Raw genomic sequence first — 17,547 nt, forward strand, 5'->3', positions numbered from 1 at the left:
GCCGTATTTGACAGTGGAAAAACATTGTGTCGTTCAAGAAATGTACGTTTTTGCTGAAGAATCCCAGGACTCTCAGAGGTACTTATTTGTTTTTGTGCATGTGTGTGTGTGTGTGTGTGCGCGCGCGTACGCGTGTGTTTGTGTGTGTTTGTCTGCATCTACTACCGCATGAAGGTTTTAGTCTGGCATCTGTTCTCTGGTTTTTCCATCTTTTCTGAACAATGGAAGGTCAGAGGTGAAAGGCTGTGTGGAGACTGAAGAGTTCCTGCCCAGTAGATGACTCCTCTGCACAATGCTCTTTTCACACACATGAGCAGTAATAGTGTAGTACTCTAGGTGTGTGTGGATGTAAGTTAGAGATTAATGCTCTTTTCACACACATGAGCAGTAATAGTGTAGTACTCTAGGTGTGTGTGGATGTAAATTAGAGATTAATGCTCTTTTCACACACATGAGCAGTAATAGTGTAGTACTCTAGGTGTGTGTGGATGTAAGTTAGAGATTAATGCTCTTTTCACACACATGAGCAGTAATAGTGTAGTACTCTAGGTGTGTGTGGATGTAAATTAGAGATTAATGCTCTTTTCACACACATGAGCAGTAATAGTGTAGTACTCTAGGTGTGTGTGGATGTGAATTAGAGATTAATGCTCTTTTCACACACATGAGCAGTAATAGTGTAGTACTCTAGGTGTGTGTGGGTGTAAGTTAGAGATTAATGCTCTTTTCACACACATGAGCAGTAATAGTGTAGTACTCTAGGTGTGTGTGGATGTAAATTAGAGATTAATGCTCTTTTCACACACATGAGCAGTAATAGTGTAGTACTCTAGGTGTGTGTGGGTGTAAGTTAGAGATTAATGCTCTTTTCACACACATGAGCAGTAATGGTGTAGTACTCTAGGTGTGTGTGGGTGTAAATTAGAGATTAATGCTCTTTTCACACACATGAGCAGTAATAGTGTAGTACTCTAGGTGTGTGTGAGTGTAAGTTAGAGATTAATGCTCTTTTCACACACATGAGCAGTAATAGTGTAGTACTCTAGGTGTGTGTGGATGTAAGTTAGAGATTAATGCTCTTTTCACACACATGAGCAGTAATAGTGTAGTACTCTAGGTGTGTGTGAGTGTAAGTTAGAGATTAATGCTCTTTTCACATACATGAGCCATAATGGTGTAGTACTCTAGGTGTGTGTGGATGTAAGTTAGAGAGCAGGTGAGAACAGAGGAATGACATTCCGACTCTAGTTTAACAATGACTCACTTATGTGGATACAGGCTACGCTTCCTCGTGGCTGTACTCCTGCTTGTGCACACTGTACTGGCACGAGGTTTAAAACATAGCACTGTGTGTGTGTGTGTGTGTGTGTGTGTGTGTGTGTGTGTGCGCGCGCGTGTATTCTGATATTCACATTTCTAATGCTGTTTTTAACAGTTTAACCTAAGTAAGTGTCAAACACCAGCACAATCTGCACACACATACATGCTTATACATTCTCATGTCATTACATGCAAATGTACCTGTCAACTTTGAACTGACAGATTTAACATACAGACACACACACACACACACACACACACACACACACATACTGCTAGAGAACACTGGATGCTAAACAGATGTGCATTTCAGAGTGAAGAAACAAGTTCGGGAACATGGTGTGTTTTTGGCTAACACACAGCTTAGGAATGTACCCTGCTACAGAGCAGTTGCCTTCGCTTGCATCTCATGTGTGTGTTTTCTGCTCTGACTTTGTGCAACCATCAGATTATCAATTGAACACACTTACAAATGTACACGCAAGTGTAAATGCACAGTCACACCTGAACCATATCACTTCTGATTACATTAGACCAGTGTGAATCCCTTTGTGCTCAAAATGCAGATAAACATTAGAGTCTATCACATGCACACGGTCTTGAAGTGACTTGAGCTTATACAATCTAGGAGCATTCGCCCAACTGAGCTGATGAATGATCGATGCTTCCTGGAATCCCGAGCAGTATCCAACCGAATAGTAGGAATATCGATGATCATGCTCATGACTCGGATCAGCGGAGCAGAATTCTGGGAAAACGTACCGCTGCGGTCACTTTCTCTCTTACCCATAATTCCCCTCCCAGCACTGAGGTGTCTAACACATTTTCAGCAAGAGCACTGAGTCATGATCTCTGTATCTTCTTGCATTAGGAGTGGTCCTCAGGATGTTTCTGAGAAATATATGTTGTTTGTTTTTGAATGTGAAAAAACAGTTCCCTTTTTTTATGTGTTTTCCAGGCAAACTCTTATATCATAACTCTGTATTTACAATACAGAGCGTATAGCCCTGAATCATAAATATAGCTGTATAAATTCACATTGAAAATTCAGAATTCACTGTACTGAGTGAGAGTAAGGGCTAAGGTCCTTGGTAACTAGATCTGGAATTCACGGTTTGAGTCTCATCTGTGTCTTACTTGCACACCATGGCCAAGAGTTCAGGGGCGCACAGTTGGCCATATTCCACTGGCAGGAGAGCGGAACGTAGTGGGCCTGCACTCTCTCAGAGGTGCTCATTGATAATTAGGTTTGTGTGGAGCTGCAGGTAGAATAAAGCAAATCACCTTCTTCTCCAAGGATATGGAGTTGCTTGATAAAACCCATTTTTATTTTCCTTTTTTATCAAAAGAGTGTTTATTGACAGACTTGTGCATTTCTCAACAACCCAACAAAACCCTCGGCATCTTTGATTTGGAACCAGAACGATGTGTCTTTGGCTTGATTGCAGAGGTCCAAAAGGGCGTTCCCAGACAGTGATCCAGACCATCTGGACAAAGACGAGATGTTTTTGCTACAACTACTTCAAAGTCTGCTGCGTCTGGTCTGCCCACAGATACATTGGTGAGGAGTCGGCCTGAGTTCTGAGTCTCCGTTCGTTGGTTATGCTACAATTCGGTCGTGTTGTCGCAGCGGGAAGTGAATTACCACTCAACTTTATCTCGCTGACATTATCACAGCTCGCAAACAATTTGATGATAACAAGGTGTGTAGGTACACATTGAATGTGGGTGTGCAATTGTTTTGTGAGTGAGCCGGGGGTGTGCTGCTGTTGTTTTTATGAACAGCTTTTTGCGTTAGAGTAGGAAGCAATTATAGGCTATATATTGCATTAACATTTGTGAAAATGATGAAATTACTGTGGGTGTTTTTGTTTTAATTGTACCTCATTAGATGAGTAAAAGATGACACAGGGATGTTTATACTAAAATGGTTTTAGGCAAATACACACAACAAATGGAACATTTTGTGTGTTTGTCATTGGTGTGTGTGTGCGCACGTGGGTGCCTATGTTTACGTGAATTTGTGTACATCTGTGTGGGCTGTTGTTGAAAGAACAATATTGTTTTTCCAAAAGGTCTGTTTTTCTGACCTATATTATACAGAACTAATTGAATTGCATTTTATTGCTCAACATGATTAAATATTCATGAATTTGTTTACATAACCGCGAGAATCCCTTCATACCTACCCTTATATGGGCATGTCTGACAGTAGGCGGAGTTTTGTATTGCAGTACAGGGTTGGGCTGTCGTATGTGGGTGAATGTTATGAGAGCATTGACGGACACTGTCAATCATCATGACCAGAGTTCTCTCGCTTTCTCCCTGTCTCTATAGATGCATGTGAGAGTGAGTCATGTCTAAATCAAGTAGAGGCAAACGGTGTGCGTGTAAGGCAGAGTGGGTGAATGTCAGGGCAGGGGCTGTGTCAGGGCAAGTGTGAGTGTGTGTGAATGTGCATGTTTCTATGTCATGACTTACCCTGTCCAGGTGAAGAACCTTCAGCTTTAGGGGGAGGTTCCAGTAATCGCTGATGTTTCTTTTTTTTTTTTTCATTACTGCGCTTTGACACAGCAGTAAAGTTCAACTCACAGAAAATGTGTCACGCAATACAGAAAATTACAGGTGTGTGGGTGTGTGTGTGTGTATGTGTGTGTGTGTGTGTGTGTGTGAGAGAGAGAGAGAGAGAGAGAGAGAGAGAGACAGAGAGAGTTTACAGTAATCTGATGTGGAAATGAACAAGGTGGAGTTACTCAGGTTAGGCCGAATCCAGGACTAAGAACACTGACTAATAAAAAGAGCAATACTGTACAGTTTGTGATTTACATCTATTACAACACTTTTGCACACATTCACACACTACACAACATTCACAACACATACACACAAACACATTCACTACATATGAACTTCAAACATCACAAAATAAACACAAATCAAGACAGCTTTATACCACAGAGGTACAGACAATCACATTCAATTCAGTGTTCAGCTAACAGTCTCAAAATAACAATACACACACACACACACACACACACACACACACACAGAGAGAGATAATCACACACATTAATTGCATGTATCATTTAATTTGTGTTTTTGGCAAGCACCATAACAGAGCTATTTTTGTCTGTGATAATGTAGTCCTTAGAAAAGCAGCGCATTAAGAGATGGATTGAGTGCTGCTTTTTCTCCTCTTTATATCTGATACATGAATCATAGCCTTGCAAACTCATTTCCATCTCCACTAACAGGGTTTTTATCTTTAGCTGTGGTATCGTCTGTTCAGATGGACTATTTTCAGAAACAAATGGTCTCTCTGTGCCACTCCTCATATTATCATCTGTATAGATTTAGCCCAAGTGAGTGTTTTTCCCTATTTTGAGATTAAATCAATTACAACTCACAGAAGTGTCCCCTCTTTCTCTCTAATTAATCATTCTAATAAATCTTGGTTTTTCACCAATTTAACACCAGGTTGTGTGATCAACACAGCTAATGCCCTACATTCCAGTGTCATATGTTTGTGCATGCATTTATGTGGTACTCCATGTGTGTATGTATGAGTCATATAATAGAGTCTGTGTTCAGGGCAAGACAAAACCCTTTTCACTAATGATACCAAATCTCTTGAGCTGCACATGTTGTTGATGACACTTGATACCAGTACAGGAACAGTACAGAATGACAATGGAAGCCCCTGCTCTATTATTGTTGCACCCCACAGTTATGAGTTCACTGTTTTTGTGGCCCCCTTTAGTTCTCCATGAGTGTCTATAGATCCTAAAGGAATGCATGTGACTATACTATAACAACACCGCAATAGTAATGTCTGTCTTTTGTGTTTCCCAGGCGACGTACTGTCCGTTCCTCAAACAGGTTCTAGAAGAGATCTTCCGCCCAGATCGCCTTGAGTGTCCGGATATAGAGCACACATCAGCAGGGCTGACGGACCTGCTAAAGACTGGCTTCAGTATGTTTATGAAGGTATATACACCAACACACTGTGTGGCTCACATCTTTATATATTTGGTTATAAAGAGCCTAGGTCATTGTGTTTGTGTTTGTGTGTGCGTGTGCGTGTGCGTGTGCATGTGCGTGTGCGCATGCATATGTGCTCAAAAGTGCATATGCATGTGGTCATGCATGCATGTTTGTGTATTTGTGTGGCATACACACACACACACATTGACATATTGAACACATTCTCCTACTTACTCTCCCATGGACATGTTCTATTGCCAATGCACGCATGACTATGCTGTACTTTTCAGCTTAGTCACACATTTGCCCACATTTATTAACACGTCACTATCACTCCCTCAGTCTCTCTTCCACTCACACACAAAGACGTATTCACACCACCATTTTGTTTTGTTTTTGCTGGGTTTTTTTCCTGCTTCATCAGACAAATAAGGACACGCCCCAGTATGTCACGCTTTCGCACACGATCCTGCACTTCCACGCACATGCACACTATGTCTCTGTCCCTCTCTCTCTCTCGCTCTCTCTCTCTGTCTCTCTCTCTCTCTCTCTCGCTCTCTCTCTCTGTCTCTCTCCTTTTTACCACCGTCTCTCTTCCTCTGCTTTTCCTTGCCTTTCTTGTTTCTCTGGGACACATGTTCATCCACGCCTGGTAATGCCCACCACTAAAGCACATGTCTGTGCAGTCTAGCAGTAAGCCCCTCCTCTGTATCTGCTTCTCTGATTGCCTGATTCTGATTCAGTACCTCACCGCCACCACTCAGCCAGTCACACGCTGTCCCTGCCTCTGCCTGTCCAACCAGGCACAGCAGGTCCACCTGGCCTTGCACGCACACAACATCAGCAGCAGGTCTCAGTCCATAAGTGCATATATCTGTGTGTGCATGCGTGTGCGTGTGCGTGTGCGTTCGCGTTCACCATGTGCAGTGGTTCTTATGCATGTGTGTTAATGATTATGTATTGATCTCCTCCCGTGTGTGTGTATGTGTGTGGTGTATGTGCCTGTGTGTGTGTGTGTGTGAGAGAGAGAGAGAGAGATTGCCTCAAGCTGTGTATGTGGAAATGTTGAGTCTTACCCCAGCCTACCAACTGAGTATTGATTATATATCTAGACAGAGAGCAAGAGAGACAGAAGGCGCTTTTGCACCGGAGGAACTTTTCCATAGTTCTTAGAGACACTGATAAAACACTGTATCTGTAGTTGTGTTTCTGTCCACTTTTTAAATACTTTTCAGGTGCACAATTTAACAGTTCAACAGCAAACACTTTTAACACTTGCTTTTAATAAAGAAAAGGCTTAATATTGTATTAGCTTGTGTTTTGTTCCATGTGCTGTTATCTAACATTTCACAGTTTCTTCACGCTGGGTGTTTTAATGCTATATTAGTTCATTTCTGTGTAGACGATCAAATTAAAACTTTTTCTCTCTCCCTCTCTCTCAGGTTAGTCGACCACACCCCAGTGATCATCCCCTGTTGTTTCTCTTTGTGGTGGGCGGAGTCACACCCTCTGAGCTCCGCCTTATCCGGGAAGTTGTAACCACACACAAAGCTGGTACACAGGTGAGTGGCCGGGCTTGACAGGATAGTTGTCCTGCAGCTGTTTGAATCTGTATGTATAATAAGAAGAAGTTGCATTTCTATCTCTCTACTCATATGCAATTAATGAAATATTGTTCTGAAGCACATGCATAATTCCATGAGCAGTTTACTGTTATATTCTTTACAGTCGTTTATTTAACTTTTTAAAATTCATGTACTTTGAGGATGCAGTGAGTTACACAAGTTTACTTTCAAGCGATTTTGAAAATTATGCACAGTTGATCCAAACACTGGTGGAGGTTTACTTTGAACTGCATGTAAAGAGTGCAATGGAGACAAAGAGAAAGGGTTCAAAAGACTGTTCCCATATCTACTGTAATGCTGACTTAGTAAGACCGTGAGCTTTTTAATACAGAATTATATATAGGGCTTTATCACACATAGAGTGAAATGTTACGTATAACACCCTCTTTATTTCACAATCCCAGTATAGACACTAACAAATGACAGACAGACTGGCCTACTTTCTCAAATTGCTCTGGAAACTATTGTATGAATCCAGTACATTCAAGAAAGCATTCTCTCTATAATACAGATCACAGGTCTGTGTTTTCTTTATCCATACCTATTATTTAAGATAATGAAGTGTGTGTGTGTGTATGCCTGTATATGTGTGTGTGTTTGTGTGTATGTGTATGAGTAGTTTTGTTCATGTTGAACAAAAGATATCATTTGGTTCAGGGTGAATGAAAGGGATTCTGGGGATCAAAGCTCACTGTCATGAATAAATCTAAAGCGATAAAAGCTGAGGGGGGGAAAAAACAGAAAGAGACTCATTGAAAATGCAACCTACACATGGTTTAACCTCAGCCCAGGGAATGAGACCTGTGTGCAAACAGTGGTTATCCGGTGTGAATACCCTCCCTAATTATTAAACATCTTTAAAACAATAAACAAGAAAAGCTTGTAATGAACTTTAAGTTTGTCCTTATCATAGAACCGATGGATCGGAGCTTTGTCATTTAATAACAGTGAAGCATCAGGCATTAGTGTGGACTCTTAAAAAATGAAGTGCGCTGGCTTTGCAGAGACATGCAGAGAGTGTATCGCTGTTAGCATTTCCAATATTACACGTGACAGTCTGAGAAATAGCTAGAAAGAACATTGATGTGTTTCTTAAGCTCAGCAGCAAACCTTCCAGTCTTGTCTTGGCTGCCCTTTGGATTTATCATCTAAACATTGCCTTGTACATTTTAAATGATGGAAAAACAGCCAAACTGACTTTGGTGCCAGTGAAGCAGTTTATTGTTACATACTCTGCATGAGTTTAGGGAGGCCACAAGCAGAAAAAACTGTGTGTGGTGTGTGGTGTGTGTGTGTGGGGGGGGGGGGGGCTCTCTGCTCCTGTCTGTTTACCCAACAATGACTTAATTTTCACTTTCCAGCCTTCTTTTGCCATTCCAATGGCTTTCAGCATCATCTGGAAATCCCAAAGGAGGCGTGGTGGGTCAGTCATTATCTTGAGATGTTTGGGTCTTTTGATCAGATGTTTTGAGTCAGATGTTTTAAAGATAACATGGACAGCCTCAAAGGAAATGCTGTTTTCACACACCCATTAAGACTTGGCCTTTTCTTTTCTTTTGTTTGAAGAGCTTCCAGAGTTTTTTGAGTTAAGTGGTGACCAGTTGTCTTTGCCGGACTCCTAAGACCATCTACTAAGGTTTCTCACATAACTCAACGTATGACTGATGACTACCAGTGACCTGTCTCAGCTCTGCTTGTGTCATCATTATGCTATCTCAGATGGAGCATGTTTTAGGAGATCTTGAGATCTTGATTTTCTGATCTGTGGAAAAGTAAATATGGCGAAGCCTCAGTGTAGAAAATGGGTGGTAAACATGAGAGCAACTGTAGTCTCCTCACTGTATCTTCATCAGAGCTTTGATTAGATGAATGAGGTGTGTTTAAGAATTACTGGAGTGAAAAAGCATTTAGATGACATGTGCTAAGTACCAAAATTCAGGATAATAGGAGACACCGAGTAAAAATCCAGAGCAAGTTATTTCTGAGCGTCATACTAGCCTAGCAACTCCTTCCTGTTAGCTACTGACACACTCTGTTTGACTGGTTACTCACTCTTTGCTGTCAGAATGATGAGTTAGTGAGCAGGCAAATGAGTTGTCAACACTGACAAATCAATTGTGAGGCGAGTGGATTTCCAGCATGAGAGGGGAGAATTAAGAATTTGGGGGGGGGGGGATAGTTTCCAGACTGAGTAGCTTTGTATGTTGCTGTGGAATAGCTTGTTCTAGGTTCTCATTGACCAGAATCAATCAATCATTTCATGACCACAGTCCTCTAGTTAATCACTGCCTTTGCAGTCACTGTTTCCTTCACCCTCTCATTAAACCAAATTTTCTCATTTTTCTAGTACCGCTGCATTTACAGTGGGCACACAGGAGACTAGTTGCCTACACAAGTTTCAGTTTCAGACCCATCTAATCCAGAGAGGTCTGAGGGCTGGGTACTCCTTTGAGTGCCTTTTTGTTCTGTCCATTTGTGTTCAGTGGCTAATCATACTAGAAGATCAAGAACCATCTTTGCACGCTCTGTCTGTAAACTTGTCTTTTATGAGCAAAGCAGCAGTACTGAGCCCAAGAGAGCACTTAGGGATTACTGTGATTTTACCGTAATCCCTTTATTTTACCTGTAGTGTGACCTCTGTCCTCTTTCTGTCCAGGTGATGGTGTTGTCCACCAGATTACTGCGGCCTAAAGACATCCCCCACCTGCTCTTCAACACAGAGAGACTCACACCTGACATTGGTATATGATGGACCACACACAAATGGAGTAAAACTTAAAAAGAAACACCAGGGTCTGAAGTCCCATTCCATACTCTAAATAGAAACTTAAATGTTTTATGTAAGAACTGACTTCTCAGCAAATTATGTTCATATTCCTCAAACTGATCTTTGTGATATTCTTAAGGTGTAATAAATAAGTATTACAGAATCATTCATCATTTGTCAGTGTGGGAATTCTGAATTTTGTTGATTGTTCTGGGAGAGACAGAGAGAGAGAGATTGTGTTCCAGTCTGTTTGCAGTGAATGTTTATCACTGTTTTTCATATAGTATAATCTCTGCATGCACAACATCTCACACTAGCACCTTCAACCATCTCGCAGATGTCATTATAGCATTAGAAATACACACACACACACACACACACACACACACAACACACATCACACATTCATGCACATCACACTGTTCCGTAGGCAGACTAAAAGGGCAGAATTCACAGATCACACTGTCAGCTAAGTGTTATCTCTCTCTCTCTCTCTCTCTCTCTCTCTCTCTCTCTCTCTCTCTCTCTCTCTCTCTTTCTCTCTCTCTCTTCCCCAATCTCTGGAAAGTAGCAGTCAGCATGTTCTCTTGTTGAAGAGGTTGGCTACACTTTCAGAGATGACTGGTAAAGACTGACCAGCCAATAGGGGCTCTACTGGCCTTTTTTCCCAGGGTACTGTGACATTTGTAGAGTCTGATATGACCAACAGAGACACTGACTCTGCACTTCCACACCCAAAAAACAATCTAATAGCCTGTGAGGCTGAGGGAAATCTAGGGCAACCAGACCAAAAAAAGCCCCCCCCCCCCCCCCCCCCCCCCCCCCAAGAAAAAAAAAACCTGAAGTGTCAAATTCATATGAAATCTGCGTCATTTTAATAATCTTGTGGTTGACATGTCATTTTAATAATCCTGTGGTTGACATGATACAAACACAAGATTCACGTTTCATATGAGTCCCGAAGAACCTCTCTCCCTCTTGGACGTTTTTATATGACACACGCGTCTCGGAGAGATCCAGAGACCTGCTGTGACTGATGGCATGGTTGCTACCGACATTTTTGTGTCCAGGCTCAATAGGACACTTGAATTTGCCAGCTCTGAGATGTACCTTAAACTACATTCCATCATTTTGTTTGTGTTTTCCACTGTTCGAGATGCTTAGTTCGATAACTAGCGGGTTTTGTTTTCCATCAGAATCATTCTTTTGGTTCTCTGTATACCCATGCATATTAAGAATGGCACGGGCTTGCCAGTATTTTTGTTTCATCTGATCAAATTGTCTTTTTTTTTTCACTTGGCCCATGTTTATGCACGGTACAGTATGCTTTCTTCTTTCTATTTGAGAAAGAAATAAACCGTGCCAAAAGGCTTGAATTTCAGTTGGCAAGGATGTGGTCTTGGTTTTTAAATGGTGAAAATGGACTTAAGACTAAGTTTCTCTCCCACGTATTGTGCATATCAGAGATGAACAGCATTTGATCAAACACCCCAGCTTCCCTCTCCCTCTCCCTTTAAACAAGGGTTTTTTTTTTTAAGAGACTCAGGATGCAATGCATGTGCAGTTGCACACTAAGAAACATAGTCAGACATTCAGAGTTTTAGTTCCAAAAATTTACGATTCCGAAACTATTCTTTCCAAATTCACTGTTGTCATTGGCCGTAGGAACTGGAGCTGCACATGCAGGTGGAACATTCTCCTGAATGCTCAGTATGCGACAGTGATACTTTAATGGACACATACTTTCCACTCTGTAGCCTTGTGTTTTGTGCATGTTCTTCTTTACTAATGTACTATTAAGCTCACAATGGCAACAGCACACCAAAGTACAGTCCAGGTGGGAGCCTTATTATCAGTACGTGAAAGGGAATTAATAGCTTGATTACATCTAAATGTAAAGGCATACCGTGGGTGGTACATATGCAAAATTCAGACCATGTGTACTACAGTAAGTGTGATACATTGTGTCTTCAGTTATGTGGTGGGAATACCTTATGGCTATGAGATCAGTGTTGTGTTCCTTCATATAAAACACCAATCTGGGATCAAGAATATCAATTAAAACAGCTTTTATTTATGCACATCAAATTGGTACAAATAAATAATATCAAGCTTTAGCCCTTTGGCTTTTTTTTTTAAAGTGCAGGGAAAGAAAAACTCAGCCTCTCCACCCAACAAACACAAATCTTCCTTTTATCCCAGGTACAGATGAGTCACAATACACAGTTTGATACATAATCAAGGTTGTGACTTAGGCCATGTACACAAGGATAGTACTGCAGAGAGTGAAATGTGCAAGGACACACACAGTCTGTGCCCTTCATTTCAAGAGCCTCTCTTTTGCAAACAGTGCCTGCTTTCAGTTCTTTTATGAAACAGGAGATGTAAGCCTTGACAAAAACTCAATCTTACATATTCTCACTGTCACTAAAAATACTCATCCCTGTGTCCTTCACACACTCTGTTGCCAAGAGAAATGGACAGTTTGTTTGACAGCACGCCATGAAGACGGTTGGTGTGTACGTGTGTGTGTGTGTCTCTTTGTGATTGTGGCTGTTTGTTGGTTTCTCACACAAGCATTGATCAGTTCTCCTTAGTCTTTTTTTTTTTTTAAATCAGCCATGTTTAAGGCTTAGGACTACATTTCCCAGTAGTTTTCACTGCCATGACTTGTTTGAGTGACACCACTACAGGTGGACACTAAACAGCAGTGGGGAGGTCAAAGGCTACAAGTCAGAGGTCACAAACTCTGCCACAGGCTGTTCTTTCAGGTACCATGTTACCATGGACTGAGGTCAAAGTTCAGCAGCCACTATTTGGACGACGTCGGCTTGGCTGCTGTCATGACTGGAGCCTGGAGCCAAAGAGGAAGAAGATTCAACCGTGACTCATCAGTCATCAGCTTGAATGCTCTCCATTCCTCTTTTACCTCATTCTCTCCATCTTTCTTCTTTCCTCTTGTATCTGGGCCATGTCCATCTTCTCTGTCTTCACACAGAGGTAACTGTTCTGACCTTGGCAGATAGTGCCTGTTTGAAGCGTCTCTTTAGGTCTTGCATGTTGGGGGATTTCGGACGGGGTATGAGGGGAGACCGTCTCTTCTCTGGTCCCGAGGAAGCCGTGTTTGCTGGGGACTGGGTGGGCAGTGGAGGGGGTTGCTGCTTGGCTAGCTCTCGACATAGCCTGTGGAAAGCACCATGAACCTGGCTGTAGTCTTCACTTGCTGACACCTCATAGAAGGAGCAGCCCAATGCCGCGGCAAGCAAGGGACCCTGCTGAGCCTCCACACGCCTGATATGGAGCAAGTCTGCCTTATTGGCCAACAGAATGACTGGAGGATTTGTTGACCTTTCAGCATAAGCACGACCCACCATTTGGTGAAGCTGACCAATCAAATCAAAGCTTCGACGGTCTGTTACAGAGTATACTATGACTATGGCATCTGCCCACTGAATAGAGTTTGTCACTTGGTCAGTGCAGTTAAGCCCACTGGCATTAACCTGTGGAGTCAGAGAAGAGAATGCAACGTTAGTTAGTTGGCAAATCATAACGGTTTAAACTATGCACACACACACACACACACATATACAGATGTCTTGAGAACCACAGTCAAAACAACTAGGAGACTGACTGAAATTTCACCCAAAATCTAGTCCATTATGGACTAGTATGTGACTGGACAAATTAACCTTGCCGACCATTTTCTAAAAAAATATTAAGTTGGATCAGGAGGCAGACGTGAATATCTTTTACCGATGCCTCAGATACCAGTCACACGAAATGTGGAAATTAACCGGCTAGACTTACGGGCTCTTTCACCCCAGGACGAAAAAAAGACATTTTGCGGCTTTGGACTACTGCCCAGAAAACGAAAACTCGCACTCAAATCTTGGCCCTGAAACCGCTTAACTAAAAAAAGAAAAAGCCTGAGTAAACTCCCAGCCAAGTGGGCTTTAATTGAATTAAAGTCGCTGTAATTTTAGAAACTGTCTGGATAATTCATAGAATATAGCACCGTGAGCAAAGGTGATGCGTCTGTGCCGATTTCAAAAAGTTGAAGCCTGGTGTTTACGAGACATACCCGTCGGAACTCATTGCATAATGTCTGATAGCATCTCGTTTCAAAGATGGAGAGGGCGAATTTAATTTAAAACGCATGCATGAAAGGACAGACAGGCGGAAGCAATGAATGTGTTTTTGCAGTCTCTCAAAACATCTGACCACAATCCACTAGCAATCAACGTCTAGTATTGCTGTTCTGTTTTTGCCTTCCAAATGTAATGAATGTATACACGGTGATAAGCAATGTATAAAGTACACTCACATGAACTCCCGGAGTATCTTGAACTTGAATAGCGACTTGTTCTCCGTCAACCTGGACCTCTCTGGAGTACAAGTTGCCTGTTGGTGGAGGGTCACCCGCGGTTAACACCATAATATTACCGTTTAACTGTTGTTGTGTGAGAGTGTCGTACTATGGATACATTTTCTCACCTACGTTCCGCTCGTAATCTCCGATAAACCGTTTGGTGAGAAACCGAACAACCAGCGCTGAGAAGAAAGAAAAGCAAGAGTCAGTCAACTGCAACGAACTTATTACACTGATAAGCCATTCATTTTCAATGCATTTTCAGCATAAGCAATGCATTTAATCGTAGTCTACTTCTAATACGAGAGATACATGAATTGCACAGATAAAGGTACGTCAACTTACCAGTCTTGCCAACTCCGCTACCACCTATCACTGCTATCTTAATGACTCGGTTGGATGGACATTCCGGGGTAGGGTACTCCGCGATAGTGGACATATTATGAATCAGACGCATTTTCACAAACTTTACACGTCCAATGTGTCCGTAAAATGACAGGAAATATCCACACAATTAGTAAAAATCAAAGATAAACTGAACCCCAAAATATTTTCCTCATTGATATTAACACAACGCTCTCAATTCTCTCTCACACAATAAATGCTGAACAACTGACTTGCTCGGCTGAATTTATAGCGAGCATACAAGTACTCGTTGCTGATTGGCTTCTACCAGCACCCAACTTGCTCAGCTCCCCGCCCCCTCTTTCACGTGAATTTGTCTAGGAGTACAGAGCATAGGGAGAGATCGAACACAACAGGTGGGTCCATCCTGGTGAATTGACAAAACACCCTTTCTTCTCTCAGACCAGACTTAATAGTGATAAAAATTAAAACTTGAGAGTAAATTATAAGCGAGTTGATATCTTTCATTTCACTGTTGATCAAAAATTAACGTGAGGAACCACGGTCCTGCGTTTGAAAAAATACCTGTTTTATGATAGGTCTGTAACGATGAATGAAGCAAAAATGACCTTGGTCTCCACAATACAGTGGTGATGTAGGCTGTTACCTCAGTCTGCAAAAGGCGTCAGTGTTTCGATTCTTGAGAATGTTGTTATCAACACCTTACAGACGCATATATTTTCATCAAAATTCAATGCAGACTATCGCAAATGCACGTACGCACATACACTGTGAACTCGGTAGCTCGTGTCATTTCGGACTGATCATCCTGTTAACAGAAGCAACTGTCGGTTAAGCACCTGGAATGCCCAGTGAAAGTCAGTTTTAATGATGTGAATACGACAACGTTTTGAGTGACAAAGATTCTTACGGATCTCCTTCTAATGCATTTTGTTTATGCATTTTGTTTACAGTGGTGTTTTGTGTTTGTATCGTACATTTTATTTACAGTGGTGTTCTATGTAACACACTATCTCACCGTGTGTTAAAGCATACAGCGTTTGTGTAGTGCATTCAATCAAGCATAGTGGCTTATTGTAAGAGAGCTTAATGCTCTCTGAGACTACAGATAGATTCAGTGGTTTGTGTTGTCTGTCTACCATATATTCACACATACACATGTGCTTGGGCACTGTTGTATAACAAAAGTCACCAGACGATTGTGTAAACACTATAACACATACACTTTCTGTATGGCCAGGAGAGCATCACTGATAGGATGTTTATGTGGTCTGGTCTGTGTTGGCATGCTCAGACATGTCCATGTCAGGAGGTGGAAAGGGGGTGTATGACTGCTGAGCTGCCCCCCCCCCCCCCCCCCCGCTGTGGCTTCCACTGAACAGACGTCCTAGAAGACAGACAGCATCTCTTCAAAGTCCACGTATGGCCACAAGAACAGATCAGTAACAGAGGAGTTAAATATTTAGACAGCCCTTTAGCACACGCTCTCGTCTCACAACTGGGGGGAGGTGTGAGAGCTCATAACTTTTCTGAGATTGTTTGTGTATGATATGTGTGTGTGTGTGTGTTCTTTCCAATGAAAAGTCTATGTCACCCTCTCCAGTTCTCCTGCTTTGGGAGTGATTTGTGTGTGTAATGGCACAGCACTCTGCTGTTTTCTATTGTCTCAGGTAAGCTCTGAACACAGATTGGGCTGTGTTTGTGTGTGTGAGCAAGCGTGCCTGCATGTGTGTGTGTTTCAGAACACTGGCCTGCAGTAACCTTGTTTTTATTCACTCTCCCTCTCATTGTCCCACTTTTTCATTACACTCACGGTCTCTCTCTCTCTCTCGTCCTCCCCCATCCCACCCTCCTTCTCTCTCCGTGTCTTTCATCTGTGTTCATGTGTCTGCCTCGGCAGGTATGTTGGCAGTCATCCCCCAGTGATTGCTCCATGGTATGTATATTTGATAAGACTCACGATGACAGAAGGGTTCTGCTGAAATGTGAAATTAATGGGGTTGATTCGTCAGCAGACATGTCTCTGCAAGCTACTGGCTGTTATTCCCCCACTCCCACCCTGATCCACTCACACACACACACACACACACACACACACACACACACACAACACACACGGGCACGCGAGCACAAACTGACAAAATCATCTTCAATAATCTCATTGGTCCGTGCACAAAACAGGAAATAAGACATTATTATTTCTGTGTGTGTGTATGTGTGTGTGTGTGTGTGTGTGTGTGTGTGTGTGTGTGCACGCGCGCGCACAGACTTGCGCATTCATAGTCAAAAATAAAATACATTATTCTTCTCAGAGCCACAAGGGAGCCTGAGCATTTTTATTAATTTAATACCTCAAGACATTCTGGAGTTTATGAACTTATGAGCACTATGATGTGGTGCTGAAAGAGAGAGGTTGAGATTATTGAAACGGTAGAGTCGTCAGGGGGAGGAGAAGTGAGGAGCAAGCATGAAAATCCCACAGAGAAAAAAAGACAATTTCACATATACCCACCATCTCCTTGGTTAAAATGAAAGGGTCATTTTTTATTGGTCAAACTCCCCACTATCTCACCATGAATTCATCATGATAGGTTCCCAGGCACCAGGTTAACACTAGTGTCTGAACTCCTGTTAACACGAATGGAGAATCGGTAATTGTAAGCGTTATATCTGCTAACAAAAGCCCCAGGTGCAGGAGAAGCACAACTATGTGTCAATGTGTCAGTCAGAGGTGAGAAGAGCGTAGGTGTGTGAGGGCATACACATTTAACATGTACTTGTGTGCACATCCCATTACTGTTTGCGAGTGCATTGACACTTAGTTGTTTGGCAAAGCCTGGTGTGAAATGGACAGGCAATCTCTGTGACTTATGTATTAGTCAGACATGTTCTTCAGTACACATCCAGCAGGATCAATCCACTTTTTTTTCTGAGTGATTACATGATCGGTATCTCCTGATTTGAATATGACGCTTCTCAAAATGGATTAAAAAAAAATCCATCCAAAAGTCATCTTTAAGCGACTGATGATCTAAAAGGAGTTAACAAGCAATTTAGTAATTAGAACTATATAAATTAAACAAACTCGTGTTTTCATGACACAAGAGTTAGCTGCA

General features: G+C 42.0%; 2 protein-coding genes across 2 annotated transcripts in view; one reads left to right on the forward strand and one right to left on the reverse strand.

Moving 5' to 3' along the window:
- The window catches only part of scfd2 (sec1 family domain containing 2), an 80,079-nt gene extending 70,359 nt beyond the window's left edge, over window positions 1-9,720 (forward strand). The window contains exons 7-9 of the mRNA XM_030771682.1: window positions 5,173-5,307; window positions 6,747-6,866; window positions 9,586-9,720. Coding sequence (XP_030627542.1) covers window positions 5,173-5,307; window positions 6,747-6,866; window positions 9,586-9,678 — 348 coding nt within the window. The 3' untranslated portion in view covers window positions 9,679-9,720. The remainder of the gene's footprint in view (window positions 1-5,172; window positions 5,308-6,746; window positions 6,867-9,585) is intronic.
- A 2,966-nt stretch (window positions 9,721-12,686) lies between these two features.
- On the reverse strand, window positions 12,687-14,522 carry rasl11b (RAS-like, family 11, member B). Its single transcript, XM_030772812.1, has 4 exons — window positions 14,411-14,522; window positions 14,191-14,247; window positions 14,021-14,097; window positions 12,687-13,196 (listed from the first exon to the last, which is right to left on the reverse strand). The coding sequence occupies exons 1-4, from the start codon at window positions 14,520-14,522 to the stop codon at window positions 12,687-12,689; spliced, it is 756 nt and encodes a 251-aa protein (XP_030628672.1).
- Between the last annotated feature and the right edge of the window lie 3,025 nt (window positions 14,523-17,547).

This window comes from Chanos chanos, chromosome 4 (assembly GCF_902362185.1).
Source record: "Chanos chanos chromosome 4, fChaCha1.1, whole genome shotgun sequence".
Classification (NCBI taxonomy): domain Eukaryota; kingdom Metazoa; phylum Chordata; class Actinopteri; order Gonorynchiformes; family Chanidae; genus Chanos; species Chanos chanos.